A 23,559-nucleotide genomic window follows, 5' to 3' on the forward strand; every position below is an offset into this window, starting at 1 on the left:
ACAGACTTGTAGAAATTATTTCCCCCATATATACACAACTGCTGACCCCCCAAATAAGGACAGTTTGCTTCTTAACTGGCTGTGATCACATATGGTACAGCTGAAGGCAAGCAAGAGTGAATAAAATCTACCTGCTTCCTACTTTGGCGGTAATTCTGATAGAGAATGCAAAAACATTGCAGCAAAAACAGCAAACAGGTCTCCCCTAAATCCAACCATCTGATGCAACAATCTGAAATTATAAGCAGTTTATCAGTGATAAGGCACAAGAACTTACAAAAAGTAAATAACCTAACAGTTTTCAAGCCAACATTTAATAAGATAAATCTGATATTCTAACTCCAGAAGTTCTGGAGAAGAGATAAGATGATAATTTCAAACAAGTCTCTAAATGTGTTCTCCCTTTTTTTTTTAGTCCAGCTTTCTTATAGTGTCACCATGCAAAGTATTTCCTTGTATGTATGGAGTGTCATTTTACAGTAGTTTTTCTAGAAAACTAGCATTGTTCAGTTAAAATTAGCATGAGGGGAAAACCATACCAAAAAAGCAAATAAACTTGTGTTGGTATACCATTTGATGTCTGTGCATTAAACATCTGGATTTTCATCCAAGGTTGCACAAACATCAACTGCTTGCAATCGAGGTCGTCAACCTTTTTGAACCTGTAGACATGTCTGGAATTTTGATAGGTGATGCTGAGTATCAGTCCAAAATGGATGCTATAGGAACTAGAAAAGGAGAAAGGGGAATAAAAAGAAATGAAGGAAAGCCCATTGAAGAAGGAAGAAAGAAATGGGGGGGGGGAGATAAAGGAAAAGTGGAAGGGGGGAATGGAACCACATACTGACTAAGGGAAGTCTAGATGTTTACCAGTCCTTTTGGTTCTCTGGTGGCTGATTGCAGCTGCTATTGTAAACATGGAAAATCTTTCTCTTTTAAATTAGGGCAACCAGGAATAAGCCTTGCTTTACCAGGGCCCTGAGCACTTTCAGAAAAGCTTGATAGGCACCAGGGTTGTCCATGAGCTTTCCTGGGATCCGCCTGCCTTCTGCCACCTTCCCGGTAGCACCTCTGATACTCCTATGACTTCAGATGTGGGGAGGGGGATTGTCACTCTTTCCTCTCTCTTCTTCCCCTAGGTTGGCTCTCCTTGCTCTCTCTGAGCATCCTCATGAGCCAACCCTGCATGTCTCCCATGGCCATTCAAGGAAATGCATCTTTTATTTACAGCATGCTGTCATCTATCCCACCTCCTCATAAGGCCAACTGCTCCCCCGACCTTGCTGCTTCCACCGTTCATTTTCACCAAGCTTCCTCCTTCACTCCTCATACTGCACTCTTCTATCTTCCTAGTGCTCCTGCCCCCTGAGCTTCTCCAGATTGCAGCTGATCTGCAGGGCTTGGGAGATTCATCCTCCGACACAAAGGAAGCACAGGTGGGTGCCATGATGCCCATGGTTGCTGCCTTGGGGAACCCTGATTAGAAGGTGACTTAGCTGATTGTAAAGCTTTGTTAATTTTTTGAAAAAAAAATTTTTTTGCAGAGTTGTTCTCTCTTGCCCCGGAGGGACAGGCCAGAACCAATGGGATGAAATTAATTCAAAAGAAATTCCATTTAAACATCTGGAAGAAGTTCTGGAAGAAGAGCGGTTTCTCAGTGGAATAGCCTTCCTCGGGAGGTGGTGGGTTCTCCATATTTGGAAATTTTTAAACAGAGGCTGGATAGCCATCTGACGAAGAGGCTGATTCTGTGAAGGTTCAAGGGGATGGCAGGTTACAGTAGATGAGCGATTGGGATGTGAGTGTCCTGCATAGTGCAGGAGGTTGGACTAGATGACCCAGGATGTCCCTTCCAACTCTATGATTCTATTCTAGGACAGATGAAGCCAGTGGTCAGACTCAAAGCTTCATATAGTATTCATTTGGTGGCTTAATTTGTACATACATTATACTTTCTACCAAGTATGTATCTGTCTATTTTTTTTACACAAGGTGGATAAGCTACCAGCCTGTTTTACTGAATTACAGTCGTATAAGCACGAATTGCTCTTTATGTCGGAGGGGAGGGAACTGTCCCCAATGAATCAAAACTCCCATTTTTGTCTTTTGGGGATGCATTGTTAGCATGTTGACATTGTAATTGCTAGAGCTGCTATTTCTATGATTCAACTCCCACGCCAGCAGTCACATTTCTGAGCCAATGAGGTTCTCTCGAAACAAGATGGCAACCCATGTCCCTTTTTTCATCTATGAAATGTTGGACGGCATGTAAAACTGCTGGAGAAATGCCATACATAACCCCGTTACTCTCATAGAAACAGGAACCAATTGCTGTGGGCTTCCTCAGCACTAATGGATCCAAAAGGCCAACAAAATCTTCCATAAGGCATCGTGTACTGCCTCCTCCCAAAACGCTGCACTGCTACCTTTTGGCAGTGTTGGCCACATAATATGGCTTCTGCTGGTTCACTGCCTTCAAAAACTGAGCTGTTTTTCTACTCTGCTCAGGAGCAAATATGCACATGGTTCTCAGACGGAAAGCTACAGAAGGCCCTCAATGTCTTTCCACAGTGGACTAAACATATGGGCAGGAAACCTTGTTGGACCACAAAAAGTTCTGTGCTCATAATTGTTATGAATCCAGTCTTTGCATAAGGCATCAGAATTCTAAAAGCAAAGGATGTCTAGGTTCTCAACTGTTCAGGGTAACAAGTAAGCCCCACGATAGACTAGCAGTGAGGGTGGGGGAAAGCCTTAGTGGGTTCAGCAACCCAGAGTCATGCAGGCCTCACTGTTAAACCACTCCCCCTCCCGAAAGAAGAGCAGTTTCCTTTCCTTTTAAATTATGCTCAAGTATCGATGCTCTGCTGGAACATTGTAACAATGGTTTAGGAAGTTTTCTGAATTCCCAGCTTTCATTAAAAACATCAGTTTCTCTCTCTTGCGGAGATATAAGGAAAAAAGAATATCTGTGCTAGAGATTTACTTTAAAAAGAAAGAAAACTGGGAATTCAGAGAACCCCCTAAACCTTTTAATACAACAGTATACCAATATATCAATATTTTAGGGCCATTAAAAAAAAAGTGAGATGCCACTGATGAGCCCTTCCTTGAGAGGTGCATGCAGAAGTAAATAAACTGACTCGCCAACTGTGAAAATCCATTCCAGTGCTTGTGGATCAACTTCTGAGAAAATCAAGAGTAAGATAAGCATGAGTGTAGGAGGGGAGGGGTTGCAACACTCTGGACCTCTTCCACTTGGCTTAGCCTTCTCTAGGATGATAGGCGCTAAGCCTCCCCATCATCTCCCTGGTGAGTATCCAGGCATTTTATGGGAGGTGTAGGGTGTGCTGTAGCCTGGAACAGGCCTCCTGTTCTCTTGTGAGCGGAGTAACTCACTCTTACTAGGTGGGACTCTTATACCTGGCCCCTTTCCTCTCTGACTGTGGCCAAAAGTGCCTGCCACTGAGCTGGCAAAGGAGCTCTTCAACATACTGCTTTTTGTTTTTTTCATCTTCTTCATCTCTCAGACAGAGATACTCACTTGCACGATCTACAACAGGCATTTTGTAACTGCAAAGGTGATAGACCCACCTCCCAAACACCTACTTGATAAAGGAATGGTGATTTCCTAAGGATGGTGATCTATGCTATGTTAGGCCTTCATTGCTGGCCCAGTTGAACTGCCCCCTGGCCACAGGAAATATGTGTGAATAAAAGAGATGTAACAATGTAAGCTGTTTAGGATTCTGAAAAGTAGATACCAAAACCTTCCATCTGGGTACAAACATCTATGAACTTACTTTTGTAGAAGATAAAATTCTCAATTTGAGATATTTCAGATAAATTGCTGATTTGTTTTGAGATGATTACTAAAATCTGATTTGTTTTGAGATGATTGTAATGATGTTGATACATCTGCTTTGTTTTTTCTTCTTCCTTTCTTATATGTACCTTTCTCATCCTTGCTTAATCTACATAAAAATCTCTAATAAAAATATTTTTAAAAAGAAGTTACTTGTTTTTAAGTGTAACTATACTTTTAACAGCTTTCTACAATTTATATTTGCCTTCATTGATTGCTTTCATTGAATGGGTTGATGCAAGTTCTCTTTTTAGCTGGATAGCTCTTATGCATTGAACTGAATATAAAAATATAGTTCCTGTATGTAAAGTCAACCAAGGTACAGACCCACCCATGAGGATCACACCAAATACATACGAGAATCTTTCATTTCAAACGAATACTAGATTGAGATATAAAACCTCTGAAGAATAATGAGAGCACAGAAAATAAATTAGCAAATTCCTTCATGATTTCAGCAGAAATTTGCAGGAAAGTCTGGAGAGAAACATACCAACCCACCATCATGAAAAACACTACCAAAATGCCACAATGACAAGAGATACTTATAATTAAATCAACTGGTATATGAGCACAAAATTATATGCTTCTATTTATAGCTACAATTGTCCATTAGTATTAACTTGCAAATGCACTTAAGACTCCAGAGGAAGATGGAAAGAAAAAAATGTTATTCAGAAATACTGTGCATTAATCCAACTGCCGGAAAAAATATATGACAAAAAATCCTCCGAACTCAGAGAACAATATTGTCAAGTGTTAAATCAAGTCTACAAAACACCTGTCCTCTTGTGGAAGCAGGGGAGGGGGTAATTTATTTATTTATTTATATCATATTTATGTACCACCACATTCCATTCAGACTCAGGGCAGTTCACAATAAAACAATAAAAACCAGTATAACCCATTAAAACCTGTTAAAAATTAACATTAAACAATGAACATTAAAAGATGGTGATACAGAGTTCTAACCCCCCACCCTCTCTTTCTGTCCAACTATAGGGGGCCAATAAGGCAAAACAAGACAAGAAAGCAAAAGTTTCAAAGTACACATGATACTTTTAATTTAAAGTGAAATTTTAATTTATTTACTAAGTTTTACAAAACTGGGTGTTTTACAATTCATGAGAAATATGCATGGCCAAATAGTTCTAAATTATCTTTTAATCCAGGATGTTTGCCATAAAAGAGTAGAGATTTCCACTTCACATCCTTGTCTCCTCCAGTGGTCGGTTCATGAACTCTTGAATGGCTTGGTTTAAAGGCAGCCATTGACTGATTGAGGTTCTCAGTGCAGTAATCCATCTGGAAGAAAGGAAAAATCAGAACTGGTCAGTGAAATGAATGTCATTGGCATGACTGCCAGATAAACAGCAATTGTATGCCAGCAGATATGATACAAAATGTAAGATAAGCAAGTATGGTAAAGTTCCGAGAAATCACTTTATATCTCAGGTTTTAAAACACCACAACAATTCAGATTTAAATTCATGTGCGAGTCTGGTATTACACCATTAATCTTGGCATCTGACAATCTTGGCATCCTTCCAAAAAGATGAGACCATGGGGAATTGTGAAGGAAAGGAAATTCTGTCCACTCCCTGGCCCCTGTTTTCTTTCCTCCTAATTCCCTCACAGAGAGCCTCTTGTGGCGCAGAGTGGTAAGGCAGCAGTCTGAAAGCTCTGCCCATGAGGTTGGGAGTTCGATCCCAGCAGCCGGCTCAAGGTTGACTCAGCCTTCCATCCTTCCGAGGTCGGTAAAATGAGTACCCAGCTTGCTGGGGGGTAAACGGTAATGACTGGGGAAGGCACTGGCAAACCACCCCGTATTGAGTCTGCCATGAAAACGCTGGAGGGCGTCACCCCAAGGGTCAGACATGACCCGGTGCTTGCACAGGGGATACCTTTACCTTTACCTTTAATTCCCTCACACATAACCATTGTTGCGAACCATTGTTGTGTTCCTGTCTCCCCTTTCCCCCTCCCATCACTGGTTTTCCCTCTTGAACTCTCCACATCAAATTTTCTCCCCTTAGCCTCTTCTTACTTTCAAAAAAGCTTTTGGCATTACTAAGGAATCCCACAATGCTAACCATGTCCTTGAAAGGTGTAGTTGAGGTTTTTTTGGTTGAAGCTGCAAAATCATGATGAATTTTCACCAGTTCATGAAGTTTGTGAACTATAGCTCAGCCATACACTTTCATTAACTTTTAAGGCAGTTTGTAGAGGTTTGTGGAGAGCAAAAAGCAGGGAAAAGCCAAGATAGCAACTTTGAAGTGGGAGCATGCTGCTTTTAGCTGCTCAGCTGTTTACCTTGGAAATAGCTGAATAAAGAGGCTTTCTTGGGCAGTCATTCCCTGCTCTATTCTGCATTGGATAATGCACTTTAAAAATGCTTTTGCAGCTGGATTTTCCTGTGCAGAACAGTATAATCTACTTCTAGTGCATTGAAAGTGCATTATCCAATGTGTGCAGAATGGGCCCCTGAGGTTTTCTACCCAAGAAATCCCCTTTAAATAGCTCACTTGTGCAGAGCAAGCTGTACCTAAAGAATGGTGTGAAGAGGCAGGTAGAAACAGATTAGGAAGAGAACCAAGACTTATTTGCTAAAGGTGGCAGGAGGATAAGATCTTCTTACCGTTTGTTTTCATTTATACCTTCTGCGCACAAGTAGAATGTTTTGAACTCTTCAGATGGAGGTTTTACTTCTATCACAGACCTCCTGGAACCAAAGACCTGTTCACTCACAATGTATCCCTGCAAGTAAATCCCACCTATACAAAAACAAAGGGTCATAGCTCAGTGGTTTAGGACACACTTAGTATGCAAAAGCTCCCAGCTTCAACTCCTGTTACTGCAGGAAATCGAGAGAGAGAGAGAGAGAGAGAGAGAGAGAGAGCACTGTGGAAATAACTAACACACTAAATGAATGTAGAATATATAGAAATATATGCACATATATATGAAACTATTCATGACATCCAAGTGATTATAAGGAATAAAAGAAAAAAAACTGATTTGCAATCACAGTCTTTGTGAAAACTCAGAAACAGACCTCTGCTCAAAAGATCTTGGAAAGTCAGTATTTGGTATAGAAATGAGTGGGCTGACTCAGGATATGGTAAATTTATACCTTCTGTAAGAATCCCAGCCACAGCCATCAGGCACCAGGGTGGTAGGCCTTCTCTTGCCCTCAGACAACCAAGAGTAGGGGTTGTGTACTACCCTACTTCATCACCTCTCTGCTAGCTCTGATCCCCTCTGAGTTGAGAGACAGAGCAGGTCTGTCCTCCTTGGCCTTGCTCAAGACCCTAGCTGGCCTTGGGCATGCCCAATAGCCTTCCTCTACCCAGAAGCCTTACTGCTCAGAGTGGTGCTTCCCAACAGCTGGTTGACAAACTGCTGCTGGCAGTAAGTGCCTGAATCTTAATAGATCAGCTGGCTGGTGTTCATCTGTTTCTGAGTGGCACCAGGTACACCACTAGGCCTGATGGCTGCTGGACTTGTCTGAGGATAGGGGCCTGATGTTGCCTCCCCCCCCCCAACATCTTCACAAACAGAACAAATATGTTTTAATAAGCAGGCTTCAGTAAAAATTACACTTCTAGAACACAGCATTAGCCTATTCTAAGCCTACTGAAATGAATAGTTTTAGACGAGTTTAAATAAAGCCCCCCCCCCCCCGGTGCGACTGCCAGTTCCATCTTCTTAGATTTAAATTGATTTCTCATGCCAACTTTCACACAATTCTAAAAAACAGCAGCAGCAACAGCGGTATAAAGAGTTGACTCTGTCATTAAAGAAAATATAAGGGCAGTGCTGATCAGTCCCTTCCCCAGCTCTGTCTGTAAGAGTGAGAACAGCACTGGAACTTCTAGCTGTGCATTAAAGTGAGCAGATGCACAGCAGATGCACAGTCCACATTCTGTAGCAGGGGTAGTCAAACTGCGGCCTCCCATGGACATCCTTTAAAAGAACTGGGGAAATGATTGAATTAAAAAGAAAAAGTCAGCCACTTACCATGGGCACGTGTTGAACGTATGCTGGCATAAAAATACAAACAACCATCTTTCAAAATGCAGTAGTGTTGAACCCACATATCCTTGCTTTTGTCCAGCTGGTGAAGAAGGCCGAGGCACTCTGGGTTTTTGATAGCAAGTGGTGGAAGGCCTGTGTTGTGCATGATGACATCGACCCATACATGGTTCTGAATGTTGGAATTAGAAAAGTGATCACTTTCTCTTGAGCTGAGGATGATCACGTTTAGAATGTCAAGACAGAGGCTGAAATATGGTGGCTGATATATGGTTTGTCATTGCCAGCCCGTCTAGTGACCCTGGATTTCCTGTTGGTCTCCTGTCCAAATGCTGACCAGAGCCGCCAACTCCGCTTAGCCTCCAAGACAGGGGTAGTCAAACTGTGGCCCTCCAGATGTCCATAGACTACAATTCTCATGAGCCCCTGTATGCTGACTACCCCTGCTCCAAGATCTGATGTGATCAGGCTTGCTTGGGCCATCCCTGTCAGGATGAACCATACATTTCATAAAAGGTACTTTCTAATGGGTCTTAAGACTTGTTCTGCTACATAGTTCCCTAAGAAAATAACATTAAAAATGTCTGAGGGATCCCCCCCCCCCAGATTATTGAGCTAACAGCTGTAAAAGCTCTCTAGTCCAAGCTGAATGGAATTGCAATGGTTTATGGTTACAGCCTATTACTACTTCATTGAAAATGGTCTTGAATCAGGCTGACCCCCCTCAAAAAATGTCAGTACCCAAGGAAGAAACTGGCTGCCCACACACCTGAACATAGTAGGAATCAGGGCACATTGTGCAAAAAACGATTCTCAGGGGGAAAAAAAAGTATCTCTTTAGTGAGGTTGATATCCTTACCACTTTGTGGCTCTAATATTTGGGGAAATCCCTCGTGGGCAGAGCGTGTCTGGCCTGTGTCTAGGCTCCCTTTCCTGTATCCAGACTCTGTTTCTAGGTGGAAACACTTAGTAGCCCAATCAGGATGCACACAGTGAAGCTTTGTGCAGCTTGACTGGGCCAGCCCCAAGAGTGCACGCCCCCAAAACCGCCCATGCAGCGCGCAGCTGCACACCACCACTCTGCCCTTCACCGGCGGAAGAGGAGGATGGTAGGGCTGCTGGGAGGCAGAAACGAGGTGCTCACTCACAGTCCCCCCTGGGTGGCAAAGCCCTGCCACTAGCTCCCCATACCTCACTGTCCCTTTTTGGGGCTGGGGGGGGGTGAGCCTGCCCTGCCCTGCCAGCCTTGCTGCACCTCACCAGGCCTCTGCAGCCTGGGGGTGGGGAAGCCAGCCTGGAGGGATGCCGGGGGGGCAGTTTCCACTCGCGGTCCTCCCTCCCTGAAAAGCCCTGCTGCAGCCTGCCCGGACCTCGCCGGGCCTTTTTGGGCCTGGCCCAAAATGAAATTTGAGATCCTTCACCCACTCCCCACCCTGAACAGCCCTACCATGTCTTGCGCTGGCCCTCTTCGGGACACCACTGACTACATGTTTGCGGCCTGCCTGGGGTGGGGGGGACTGAGGGGCTTTTCGCACGCCTTCAAAATCGCACAATGGTTGCCAATTGAAAACGCTACTGATTTGCCGTTATGCACAACGTCGTTGACAATCTGCCACAACCTGAAACCGATCCGCAAAAAGCGCTTCCTTGTAGCGCTTTCAGGGAAATCCCCAAAAGTGGATTCACCCTCCGGATAGCGCTACAGTCCTGCAACCAATCTGCAACACTAGCGGGAAAGTTCTGTGCGTTACCATTGTTGTGGTTTCTACAAAGTCCCTCCCCCTGGCTCTCTCCTCTGATCTTCCGGCAAAGTGATCGCCATTTTTTTTTCTCCGAGCGAGCCTCTGTTTAGAGGCTTCCCCGGCTTCAGTCCCTCCCCAGAGCTGTTTAGTCACTAAAGCACAAACAACAGAGAAGCCCGTTTGCTGATGTATTTTCCCTTTAATTTTTACACTGTTTTCGGCCGAAAATCGGGCCCGTGGGGGGGGATTTTTTTTTTCACTCGGGGGGAGCGTGGCAACGATGAAATGACAGCTCAAACACACCTGCCAGCTGGATGGGTCTCTCCGTTGCAACGAATCAACACATATTCGTTACAATGGGTGTGTTTAAAAAAAAAAACCTTTCTTAAAGGGAAAGGGGCTGTTTGGGAGCATGCTAACGGCTGCCCATTGGCTGCTTGACAGCCAGGGGCGGGACGAGCTCGGCAATAGCACTTCCTTTCTAGCGATTTTTGCTGAGCCCAGAAGCCTGTGGGAAACGATGGAAACGCAACTGGATTCCACTACAAAGTCAGGTATGCATAATGACAAATTCCAGTATTTTAAATGGCGATTTTTCGTTCAGCAAACAATTTGCTACAAGGATCCCGGTGCGGAAAGCCCCTGAATATCCGCCCCCTCCCCCCTTCCTGAACGAGCCCTGCTGCCCTCTGTTACTTGCCCTACCACCCGCTTTTCCACCATGGGGTGTGTGGAAATTTCCATACTGCATGCAATTCCCCCCCCCCCCAAAAAAAACACAGTTGTATGTCAAAACAAATGTCAGATCTGAGTGAATCCAGAAGATTTGGATCCCGGTCTGGCTACTTTTAGGAGGCAATCCTAGGCAAGTGTACTCAGAAGTAAGTCCTAGTTTACTCTGTGGGACTTACTCGCCAGACATTGTTCTTGGGGGTGCATTCATCGGCATGATTGGATCCTCATTAAGGTCAAATTTATAATGGAAATTAGCATTAACTGAGGTTGAACAGCTGGAGAATCATAGATCCATGTAACCCATTCTGAGTAGATATTTTGACCCCGACAAGCACTGCTGAGCCCTCCAGCGAGCACCCTTTCTGGAGCGAACCTCTATCTTTCTCTCCCTTCCTCTGCCTCTATCTATCTTTCTCTCACTTCTCTCTCATACTTCCTTTCTCTCTGTGATTCTTTCCACCTATATCTATCTGCTTTTTTATTTTTATCGCCCATTGTTTCTCTGCCTTTCTCTTTTCTCTTCCCTTTCTCTGTTGCTTTTCGTCTCTCTCCTCCCCCTCTCTTTCCTTTCTATCTCTTCCTGTATCTCTCCTTTCTCTGTGTCTTTCTCTTTCTCTCTCTCTCTCTCTCTCTTTCTCTCTGTATTTGTTTATTTTTCTCCCCCTCTTTCTTTCTACCTCTTCCATTCTCCCTCTTCCTCTGTGATTCTCTCTCTTTCTTTTTCTCCCCCTCTCTTTCTCTTTATTTTCTCTGCCTCTTCTTCTTCCTGTCTCTCTTTCTTCCTCCCTCTCTTTCTTCCTTCCTTTCCACAACTCATGGGCACCAGCCCTTCCACACAGGATGCTCTACCATCCCTCCATGCTAGCGCCTGTTGTATTTACCGCTACAATGGGCTTTCATGCTAGTGAAATGCAGTACATTTGAGGATGTTAGTAAAAGTACATGTTATATTCCGACAGCTTAAAATGCTAATAGAACTTTCAAGTATTAGGACATGTGGATGTCTCAAGAGGAAATGCTTGAAAGGTCATTTAACAAGGATAGGCAGCCCTGGTGACTAGGCAGCAAATCAGAAAATATTTTACTGTTCTTCTATATCTATAGGAAATTGGAATTAAACCTCTCAAGCTTAAAGGTAATGTGGTTGCTTAACTGCCAAATTTGTGCGGCAACATACATCTCTCCTCATTCCAAATCCTAGGAGAGAAGCCCTACAATGATGTGTGTTTCCCTTTAAATTACATGATTTCCTCCTCATCTGTGATGAGCCTGTCAGAAAATATTGCTAGCTGTCTTTTCTCCCTGTAAACTGAGGACCTGCTGGGATGAACTGCAGCAAAGCTCAAGACAGAAATGGCAGCAATGCACAGTAGAATAGCTACCCCACTCATTGCCTCATTAGAATGGCAGTATTTAGTGTGTGGCACTATTGAGTTTGAGAGTGTGAGAGCCACTCTCTTATGCAGAAGGGAGACCTTTTTATTCAAAAGATCTCTGAATGGATTTGTCAGGGATGTAATACTGCATTCAGTTTATTTTCTCTTCAGCTTAAAAAAGGACAAAACATTAACCACGAACAAGAGCCACCAATGAAGCCAGTAATATGATAATACTACCTGTCCAGCTGAAAGGTAATATGAAATAGTTTCCTAAACATCAAACATCTGAAAGAACAAAGTTTGCATCCAGTGGCACCTTAAGACCAATGAAGTTTAAGTCTGGGTATAAGCTTTCATGTGCATGTTGGTCTAAAAGGTGTCACTGGACTCAAACTCTGTTCTATTGCTTCAGGCCAACATGGCTACCCACTTGAAGGTTGAAAGAAAAGAATAATCCATAACAATAACTTGAAAAAGAAATTGCAATGTGGCATACTGTCACTTTTATTTGTCAAGTGGAAATCTGGAAAACTAACAGAATAATCCATTTTCCATTTTCAATTTTAGTAAGAAGAAGAAGAAGAAGAAGAGTTGGTTCTTATATGCCGCTTTTCTCTACCCGAATGAGGCTCAAAGTGGCTTACAGTCGCCTTCCCTTTCCTCTCCCCACAACAGACACCCTGTGGGGTGGGTGAGGCTGAGAGAGCCCGGATATTACTGCTTGGTCAGAACAGCTTTCTCAGTCCTGTGGTGAGCCCAAGGTCACCCAGCTGGCTGCATGTGGGGGAGTGCAGAATCGAACCCGGCATGCCAGATTAGAAGTATCAACACCATCCAGTATCAGGAGTGGTTTAAGGATTTGCAGGGCCTGTAGCACCAGAATCAGTTTAAGGATTTGCTGGGCCCTAACAGAGTACTATTGTGGCAGGAGCAGCCAGACTGGGGGCGGAAGAGCCCCCAATAGTGCCCTTAAAGAGGGGGAAAGGGGTGGGGTAGGGTGGGGGTGGGGAGAGGCTACGGCTCTGATTCATGGGAAGAAGGAACCATGTGGGCCCCCTGGAAGCATGGGGCCTATAGCACATGCTACATGGATAAACTGGCTCTGTCCAGTATTCTCTGCTCTTCCCACTGGACAATGCACTTCACAGAGGAGTGCAAGGGAATGGAATCCCTTGCCTCAAACTGCAACTTGACCTCTTAACAATACTGTTTCTGTACTGAGCAAGTACAGGATGTCAACTAGCTATTCTGGCGCTGCACCAACAATGGCAATGTACTGGCAATCGTGATGTACTTTTAATCCAAGCCAAGATGTCTACTCAAACCTGGAGGAAGAGAACTGGACAAAACTAATTTGGATCATGAAACAACACCTCAAACAGATGTGTATATCTTTGCTCAACTGTACAGTGGAAACAGTAAGCAAAGAAGCAGAGATGTGCTTGTCTTAGTTTGAACTGTTGCTATTTACCTAAACAGATGGCTTCCAGGCAAATATTTGCACTTCTTACAGCTTTCCAGAATGGTTTGCAAGAGTGAATGTTACTCTTAACAAAGAACTATTTTAAGAAAAGCCCTTTGTGCTTGGCAGACCCTTTAAAGCTCAGGCTCACATCTCCTGCAGTCTGTTTGCAGTGGTACACAAAACATTTGGGCTAAGAACCGGTATATTAACAGCTTTGCCAAGAGTGGAGAGTCACCACAGGTTTAAAGCTGTCAGCACACACTGTAAGATTTGTGCGTATGGACCCCCAAAGGAATCCTTCTGTTGTTAGCTACTCTTTTATAGACATCAGTGATTGTTGCGTGCACAAGCTAAGGCACATCTTAGCTCTCTGTCATAAAGTCTGTTGTGTAAAGTTTAATAGATAAATTCCATCTCCTACAACATAACAGCACCTAGAGGTAAATACTGCTTTCTCACAATCCAGTTAAACAGCCTACCTCTAAAAGAATAAAATATTGTATATTGACTTAATGTATAGTCTGCAAACGCAGTCATGCTACTCTCACAATAACTACTGAAGTTTTACCTGATGAATAGGATGCACAGCCTTCTCCATGGCCTCCAGCCACCTATGAAGAAGCAAAAGATGAAAATAAGTCTGTTTTGTGGGACAGAATACATTTATTACACTTGGTCTTCTATATTCTAGGGAAAATAGTACACATACATTTTGGATCTGGTGTGGGAATAAAGTGAGCTGGACATATACTGTAAATAAATAAATCCTTGCACAGGCCTACTGTAATGGACAACTAACTGCTGATGTGTTGTACTGATCTAAGAACCTTGATTGATAGGGGGTTCAAATGGAATTCTACTGTTGACCTGAAGGAGTGGCAATTGAGAGTGACAGTTAAGAAGAAAAACATCAAGGGGATTCTAAGATAAGTAAGTGGAAGCAGTAGTCCCTCCTTGAGGGAAATAGCTCCTAGGAAAGGGTGGTAATCCTCATCAAGAGTTAAAAAAGAAAAAAAAAGCTCAAATTAAATTTCTAAGTAAATTATTTACCTTTTCATCTCTTGGTTTGATGTGGCACAGAAATAGAAAATCCTGCTTCCATTTTGAGGGTTACACTTAAATACAAAAGGTTTGCCTAGGCTGGTGTCTACCCCAATTTCAGCACCTTCTAATTTAGTTACTTCCAGTGGCCTGCACCTTCCTTCATCCTGTAATGATAAATATGAGAAAGATCTGAAGCAAAAACATCACGGGCTATTTTTTACTATTTAAAGTATTTTTATGCCATCTTCCCACCCAAATGGTTTTTAATTGTTTTAGTGTTTTAGAAGTAACTGACTGACTATATTGTATTAGTCTATTGAATTTTATGTGTAAACTGCCAGGAGACAGGTTACTGAGTGGGGAGATATATAAACAAACAAACAAACAGGGCCTCCAAGATAAGGTATTAAGCAGAAATGTGTGTAGAGAAGATCCCCCCAACACCCCCCCCCACTTTCAATCAACTTCACATATAAACAGATTTGTGTGCTGATGTCTAGTAGACCTTTATCACTACCCACTGATCCAGAGTCCTTTTCTTCATGTTAGGGCAAAAATTATACGCTTCTTCAGTCACATGAGCAAAAGTTTTTTAGATGCTCCTGCACTATGTTAAGTTAATATGTCCATGTGATAGATGAGCTGTTTTTCTAGAATTCTAGGTTCATATTTTAATTTAAAGCAGAGTATTTTTAATGAACGGAAGTTTCATTAAATTAAAACAAGTGTTTCTAAAATAAGCACATTGTGATACTTTTGGATTTTGGCAAACTTGTTCAAAGACCACCATCCCAGTTTTGTGTTGTGTTTACAATACCCCTCTCTCACTTTCTAGTACTGCTGTGAGTCAAGCTAATTTCCAATTATAATCTCTTTCTCTTTTTAACAGCCACAACATGTTAAAGAACATAAAACCAAACAGGAAAGGACTCTGCTGTAATGTTCCATGTAAAATGCATTTACATGAGAATAGTTGTCAGTCTAGGAAACAAGCTTCCCTAGCCAGATGTGGACTTACAAGCCCCAACCTGAACCCATCTCTTCATTATTGATACAGCTCTATTTTCCATCTAAGACAAACCATACAGTTTCCCAGTCAATACAATATCCTACCGTTTTTTTGCTAACTGTTCGCATGAGAACACTAGAAGTGATAGTGAGATTCCTGTAAGATGACTTGTCAAATCTATATGATACACATTGAACTTGAACCCTCTCAGATCAAAGGTCAATCCTTGATCTCCTGTACCTGCTCTCTTTATTGTGATGTTTTCTTTGTAGTAGATCTTCAATGCCAATGTTATCGCTTAAAATAGAAGTACAACAGCAAAAACACTTTTCATACTCCATCAGTCATTTAAAAAAGATATAAACCAACTATTTCAAATTGGGATCCAAATCTCACCCTTGCCTCATATGATGATTTCTCATTTCTGAGTCATTACGACATTATATTGACTGCTCTCATCAACCATCTGGTGTAAACTTTGCAACTATTCTAGCTGGAATGGTGGCAGGGGTGGAGGAATTTGGCTAGAGCTGCAGAGCCATGTTAGACCTCCTCCGTCCCTGCTGTGTCTGTATGCAGAACAGTGTGATACAAAAGAAGGTTTGTGAACCATTAGAGAGAACAGCAACAGTTAGAAGTACAGAAACAATGTGTGACCCTTTTATCCTAGAATAATTAATTTTGAATAAGATCACTCCTCTGAATTTGTATTCATAACCATTACTGATGCTTAGACTTGCGTGTTACATACTTTGAAAGCATGGAGAAAGAATTCCCTAGATGTCAAAAGGTTTTTCCTGTTTTTCTGCTGTTTTCTCACTCTCATAGACCCTTCCTCCCAATCACTCGTTTGCATTTTATGTGTTTAATTTTTATTTTCATTCTTTTGTTTGCTGCTTAGGAACCCTAGTCAGGTGGAAAGCAGCTTAGAGATGCTTTAGATAATTTAAATAAATAAATATTGTAGAAACTAAACTGTGGACCTTACTAAATTTCCACCTTGTATTCCAACATTATGCATCAGATTAAAAGTAGCAGAGCAAATTCATTATCCTGGGCTTTGTTTTATTGAATTTGTGGTGGATCTTGTAGTATCATTTTCACCTTGTTCAAAAATGGCAAATGTCACAACAATTTACAAAAAAAAATATTTATAAAGAAGAATTTAAAAAATCTTTTGTAAGGTTGCCCATCTGTAAGAATCTCTCTGGCAGCCACAGCTGAACTTTTTCTCACTTCATTGTCTTGGATGTACGTTTCCCCATTATTTCTCCAGGGATTGAAATATAATCCTCTGTTACTATAAGGATGTGTTTCCAAGGTACATGGAAGTTTCTCAAGGGACACTTTGGGGAATGATGGAGTAAAACACACTTCTGGTTTTACAGTGAAAGGAACAGCTGTGATTAATTCAACACAGAAAAGTGTTTGGACTTTATCTATTTAAAGGAATGAAATCAAAAAGCTTAAAGGATGGGATCTATTTTTTTTAATCAAATCAATAGTCCAGAAGAATTTTCATTAGTGTTTGCACAGCATTTTTCTTATCCTAAACTAAAGGTAAAGGTATCCCCTGTGCAAGCACTGGGTCATGTCTGACCCTTGGGGTGACGCTCTCTAGTGTTTTCATGGCAGACTCAATACGGGGTGGTTTGCCAGTGCCTTCCCCAGTCATTACCATTTACCCCCCAGCAAGCTGGATACTCATTTTATCAACCTCGGAAGGATGGAAGGCTGAGTCAACCTTGAGCCGGCTGCTGGGATTGAACTCCCAGCCTCATGGGCAGAGCTTTCAGACTGCATATCTGCTGCCTTACCACTGTGTGCCACAAGAGGCTCGTTTATCCTAAACTACAAAAGCATAAATGGATGAGTAGTAAATTTCTTGAGTAAGTCTGTATGATCAAAGGGTCTTATTTGCATGTAAGGATCTGACATTTCATCTTATCTTTAGAAAGAAAAATCAAAATCAATCAGGGTAACAAAAATGAACAGAGATTAAGAATAAAATAGAAATGCAAATACTGGGGAGGGAAAAGCAAAATATAAACTGTGCAGGGACAGAAATTAATCCCCACATACCCAAAAGAAAACTGGAAGTATAAGCTGAAAGTGTATGAAATATATGAAGAAAAAAAGATGTATGTAGGGCTTGACAGACATTATGAATGCATTCTTTGTTGGTTGCATCTTGTGTCTTTGTTCCTGATTTCAGCATATTCACCTGAATAGAATGTCCATACACACTATGTACATGCATAGTCTTTTCCCATGTGAATAGAAATTATGCAAAAGGCAGTTGTGCACATGCCTTGTCTACTCAGGTGAAGGTTGGGGAGAGGGCAGAACATAACTGCAACCTTGCCTCTCCACACATTCAATGAACATCTAAAATAAGGTGACCAGATTTTAACATTGGTAAAGCGTGACACCATTGACCAGGGGGGTTCTTGATTAAAAATTTGGTCTATATGGGGCAACAAAAAGTTTCATCGGATGCATAGAATGCAAAAATAGTATTGTAATATATACATTTCTACTTGCAACATAAGTACAATTTGCCAGGTACCCCCAGATGTCCCTCCAAAAGTGGGACAATCTGGTCACTTTAATCTAAAAATGCCTCCCGTGGGGCAAGCAGTGTGAAAAAAATTAGGTTTCTTCTTCAGACTGAACTATTCTGTTAACTCACTCAACGTGGCTGACGTCCTTGAAGACTCATTTAAGTGTTATTTATTATTTATATTCCTTCTGCCTCTCTCATAGGCCTAAGGCCATGAACAAATGCAATAAAGGGAATCTAAATTACTGAGTAAAATAAAGCCTCTAGATGACACTTACTGCCTGTTTACTCTCCAAATATTTGAAAACTCCTGCTCGAATAAAAAGCTTTGCATTCTCCCCCTTAAAAAAAGAAAATGAAAACTATGTACCTCTATGAGCAGCTTGACCTCTACAGTCTTAAGATCAGGCTAGATCAAAAGTACAAACTGCTCTTGCCTCTTCATTCCCTACTTCTTTGTGGCTTTCAAATAATTGCCCTACAATGGTAGCTCATGAGGCCAATGAGCTCACAACCCACAGGAGGTTCCATTGGGCGTTCCCACCCCCTGCTGGCTTGAAGAGAAAGGAATGACTCCATGTGTACACTGGTTCTCTAGATCAGCGGTCCCCAACCTTCATCTGGTCGGGGACCGCCTCCGGGGCGGCCCGGCTGCCGCAGTTGCTAAAAAAAGCGCACGCACGGAACTGCCACGCATGCACGTTTTGGCCACCAGGGGGCGCAAAAGCGCATGTGTGGCAGTTCCGCGCGTGCACGTTAGTGTTGCTGGCATGACGGCTGGCGCGCCGGCTGCCGTGCTGGCCTCTTTCCCCCCCCCCTCTTGCTGCAGGGGGGGAGGCAGGCGCGGCCGCTGGCGGCCCGGTACGATGGCCTTTGCAGCCCGGTACCGGGCCGGAGACCGGGGGTTGGGGACCCCTGCTCTAGATCAATGTGCTTCAGTTCAGTTTAGGTGTTCCATCTGTCAAAGACAACCAATCATCATTTATTAATAAATAAAAGATACATAACGGAGACCACAGCACCTTGGTGTTACGTTAGAAGAAGAGTTGGTTCTTATATTACGCTTTTCTCTACCAGGAGTCTCAAAGTGGCATACAATCCCCTTCCTTTTCCTCTCCCCACAACAGACACCCTGTGAGGTGGGTGAGGCTAAGAGAGCCCTGATATTACTGCTTAGTCAGAACAGCTTTATCAGTGCTATGGCAAGTCCACGATCACCCAGCTAGTTGCATGTGGGGGAGTGCAGAATCAAGCCTGCACTCCTAACCACTGCACCAAGGGATGTTGGTCCTGCAAAGGAAACCAGGCTGGAAACTGGTTAGCAAGAATGGAGTGGCCCTCTGTTGTGATGGAGTCTACTCTGCATGTCAGAATTTTAAAAAATGCAACGTGAACCTGCTTAGATTCAGCCTTTGATTGTTTTGCCAATGAGTATATTGACTCAGAAGGAGAATAAGGGTGTGACTCTTCTGTCACAGGCTGAAAGGCTGTAAAAGGTCGACATGCAGTAAGCAAAGGATTTCTTTTACAGAAGAAGAATTCTCAGAATACATCAGCAAGACATATTCAAAATATTTCCTTCTCTTAGAATCACGGAATAATAGAGTTGGAAGGGATCTCCAGGGTTATCTAGTCCAACCCTCTGTGGATTGCAGGAAATTCCCAACTACCTGCCCACCCACATTGACCCCAATTCCATGCCCAGATGATGTCCCTCCCCCCCCCCCCCCCCGGCCAGTCTGGCCTAGAGGAAATTTGCCTCCCACTGGCAAACTGAATTGGCAGTTTGTTCAATCAGGATTAAACTACTACCAACTTTTGTTTTTCATTTTAAGCATCCCTTTTATTTTCTTTTGCAAATACAATTGCTAAGGCAGCCTCTTCATGAAGGGGTGGGGGCTTCTTTGCTAATATAGTTATGTTTTGCATTTCTCTTGTGCCATAAATAACCACATCTTGTTCTATTATCTGGGGGATTATGTATGATATGTTTTATATGTTTTATTGTATGTTTTTATTGGGGTTTTGTATGTCTGTAATTCGCCTCGGGCCTCTGGGGAGAGGCAAGGAATAAATCTAATCTAATAAATAAATAAATAGTGTTTTTTAATTTCAAATTAAAACCACCTACAATGTAACAAAATCCCGTGAACCCACCCCCAAAACACCTGAAACTCAAACCCATTAGCAAATAAAACAGCTTTACAGCACCTTCTTAACATTGTTAAGAACAGCACTCAGTTTCTTCCTCCATGAGCTCACTCTACTTGGTGGAAGCCCCCTGCAAAAGGCTGGGCTTTGGTAGATGCCACACGGGCAATCTTAAGTGAGAGGCAGGGGAGAACCGGCATTCAGAGGAGTTTAACTGGCATCTGGTCCCATATGGGGTGAGACAATCTTTCAGATGTCAGGGCCATTTCGCACGGCTTCAAAATAGCACAATGGTTGCTAATTGGAAACGCTACTAATTTGCCATAACCCACGACGTCGTAGACAATCTGCAACAATCCTGAAACCGACCCGCCAAAAGCGCTTCGTTGTGGCGCTTTCAGGGGAATCCAGAAAAGTGGATTCACCCTCCGGATAGCGATACACTCCTGCAACCAATCTGCAACACTAGCGCTAAAGACCTGTGCGTTACCATTGTTGCTGGTTCTTCAAAGTCCCTCCCCCTGGCTCTCTCCTCCAAACTTCCGGCGAAGCGATCGCCATTTTTTTTTCTCGGAGCGAGCGGGGATAAACGCACCGGCAAGCCTCTTTCTGTTTAGAGGCTTCCCTGGCTTCAGTCCTTCACCTTTAGTCACTAAGCACAAACCACTTAAAAGCCCGTTTGCTGAAATAAAGTCCCTTTATTTTTTACACATAAATTCAGCCGAAAATCGAGCCCGTGAGAAGGGGGGGGGGAATTTTTTTTTATCACTCGAGGCAGCGTGCAAACGATCATACAATCAAACGACAGCTCACATTAGGCAGCTGGATGGGTCTCTCCGTAGCAACGAATCTACACAGATTCGTTGCTATGGGTCTGTTTTTTTTTTAAAAAACCTTTCTTAAAGGGAAAGCGGCTGTTTGGGAGCATGCTAACGGCTGCCCATTGGCTGCTTGACGGCCAGGGGCGGGACGAGCTTGGCAATAGCGCTTCCTTTCTAGCGATTTCTGCCGAGACCGGAAGCCTGTGGGAAACGCTAAAAAACGCAACTGATTCCACTACAAAGCCAGGTGTGCAAAACGACGAATTCCACTATTTTAAATGGCGATTTTTCATTCAGTGACCAATTTGCAACAAAGATCCCCGTGCGAAATGGCCCTCAGTCTTCTTGAGTCCTACTAGTCTGTTTTTTAAAAAATATTAACCGCACTGCTTATACTAGTGGGCTTGATCAACAATTTTCCTCTAGATATCAATAATTGCATATATGTGTTCCTTTTTGATCTTTTTATTTTTTTTTTGGATGTATGCAATTTTCTATGCCAAGCCAGGAAGGGATTTGTGAAATTCAGTAACTGCTCATCGTTTCTCTGATGTCCCATTAAGAAGACCTTATGAGAGCATAGGGCACATATAGCCCAAATCAGCCATCCATTCTGCCTTAGAGAGTTCCATGTCTGTTAGAACTGATAGTAGGAATCCCTTGTCAGCTGAGGGGGCTAAATGCTGGTCCAGTTCCGCTGTTCCCCTGCAAGCAGGGGATCAGTGCCATCAAATGCTGATGCTAGAAGATCTCCAGTTGTTTAATGTGGACAACCAGCTAGGGGATCTGTGCATGCAGCCACTTGCTCTATGCATGGCTATCAGACAGAGCATGCCTGTAGATGTACTGCTGTATGCAACTCATTCCATGTATTGTTCTTATGTTATTATGTAAACCGCTCTGAGCCCCCGGGGAGGGCAGTAAGTAAGTAAGTAAGTAAGTAAGTAAGTAAGTAAGTAAGTAAGTAAATAAATAAATAAATAAATAAATAAATAAAAATTCTTGCTGAACCAAGAGCACCTGACTTAGCGAGAAAACCAACTGAGACAGTAATAGATGCCATAATGACCAAGGAACTCTGGGTATAATCAGGCTAATAGAAGAAGAAGAGCTGGTTCTTATAATAGTTGATTAGAACCCATTCTATTGACCTGTGTCAGCTGCATGACTCCTAGTGGTATTATGAAATGCATGGTCTTTCCTGTCTTGTTTGTATGCCAGAATTGTCATTTCCCATTGAGCTGCACAAGCTCTTTGCCTCAGGGTTTCCTAGAGGCAATGAGCTTGTACACTTGTTGGAATGCAAAGTACTCTTTTAAAGAAGTGAATATTTCAACTTTTGGAAAGCTGTCTCTCCTGGTAAATAGCACAGAAACCTACTTTAAATTTTTCAGCAATGTGACCTTTCATTTCTATTACTTTCCCCTGTCCTTTATGACATCATAGCCAGAAGGGCATAAAGTGTACGCTGCAGTTGAAAGGTCATGTTTGATGCTTGTTGTCACGTGCACTCTAGACTAAGCAAACAAGTTACCTCCTGAGTCAATGTTTTACAAAGCCATGAGTAAAGGAACATACCATTGTTACGATAACAGTCTACAGTTGGGAAGTTATTTTGTAGAATACTATTGTACATTTGATTTGCCACATACACATGCACACATGCACACACACAACCACACACAACTTTTGGACATATTTTAAGAGTCAGGAAGGTGCTATAGATTCTATTCTCCCAACTATAGGTCAGAAAATGAGATATTTTATGCATTCCCTGGAGTGGCAGGTTACACAAGACTTTCACTTATTTGCTTTGATTTCTCCTGTTCTTTCCTATTCCTGTGTGACTTAAGCAGCTTTTACTTTGCAATACATACACACGGATAAAGGAAACACAGGGCAATTCCACACACTTTAAAAAATAGTGTTATGCTAGTGAAATGGCGTAGTGCTAAAAAATATCCCACCTCCAGCCATTTCTCACCTTCTGGCTCTCTTACTTTTGTCTGCCTCCTTCTCACGCTCCTTGCACTCTGCATGCCTGTTTGAAATGGCAGAAGAGAGAAATTCGCTTTACAGGCAACTCTCTTCCGCCTATCAAGCCAGGCAGCCAGTCCTCTTTCTCCATATTCTGTAATGGGAATTTCAGCATTCCTGCCTTTCTCGGGGTTTGGGCGGGTTGGGTCCCTCACTCCCCTCCAAATTCCATAATGATTGGTCAAAGGGGTCCACATCTAGTGGCTCCCAAAGAGGATGCCCCCGTCCTGCCATTATTTCCTCTGGAGAGTTCATCCCATAAGATTATGTCTTACGTGTGTCAGGACATTAATGGTACATTAATGGTACTTCATTAGAATATACAGTGTTTATATTGTATTAAGTTATGTATCAATCTTTAAAAGGAAAACTACAGTTTCGTGCTACATAAGAAACAGTCCCCTGAAGTAAGCAACAACTGACAAGGAGAAGAGGGGAAGGGGGGCCTGAACAGAGGGCATCTGTTCAGACATGTATTAAAGGTTGTCCATAGGTATAGCATGTTGTCAAAAAGAAGAAATTAATTTTAGATTTGGGAGCTTGATTTCCAGTTTTTTTCTTAGCCATGCAACCTTTGTTTCTAAGAATCGAACAGGAAAGAAATATTATATATTACATTCAGACTTAAGCAAAGAGTTCAACACACATCTAAAACAAACAAATAATCCACAAAATGTAAATTTGTTTACTTCATTTATATCCTGCCTTTCTTG

General features: G+C 42.5%; 1 protein-coding gene across 3 annotated transcripts in view; it reads right to left on the reverse strand.

The window, feature by feature from the left end:
* Positions 1–4,969: 4,969 nt before the first annotated feature.
* Positions 4,970–23,559, reverse strand: part of LOC143842474 (uncharacterized) — a 68,936-nt gene continuing 50,346 nt past the window's right edge. For all 3 annotated transcript variants that reach the window (XM_077347727.1, XM_077347725.1, XM_077347726.1), the window contains 5 exons: positions 14,272–14,429; positions 13,790–13,832; positions 7,886–8,072; positions 6,504–6,639; positions 4,970–5,170 (listed from right to left, as the gene is read on the reverse strand). In XM_077347727.1, the coding sequence (XP_077203842.1) occupies positions 5,071–5,170; positions 6,504–6,639; positions 7,886–8,072; positions 13,790–13,832; positions 14,272–14,429 (624 nt within the window). In that variant the 3' untranslated portion in view covers positions 4,970–5,070. The remainder of the gene's footprint in view (positions 5,171–6,503; positions 6,640–7,885; positions 8,073–13,789; positions 13,833–14,271; positions 14,430–23,559) is intronic.

Source organism: Paroedura picta, chromosome 7, assembly GCF_049243985.1.
Source record: "Paroedura picta isolate Pp20150507F chromosome 7, Ppicta_v3.0, whole genome shotgun sequence".
Classification (NCBI taxonomy): Eukaryota; Metazoa; Chordata; class Lepidosauria; order Squamata; family Gekkonidae; genus Paroedura; species Paroedura picta.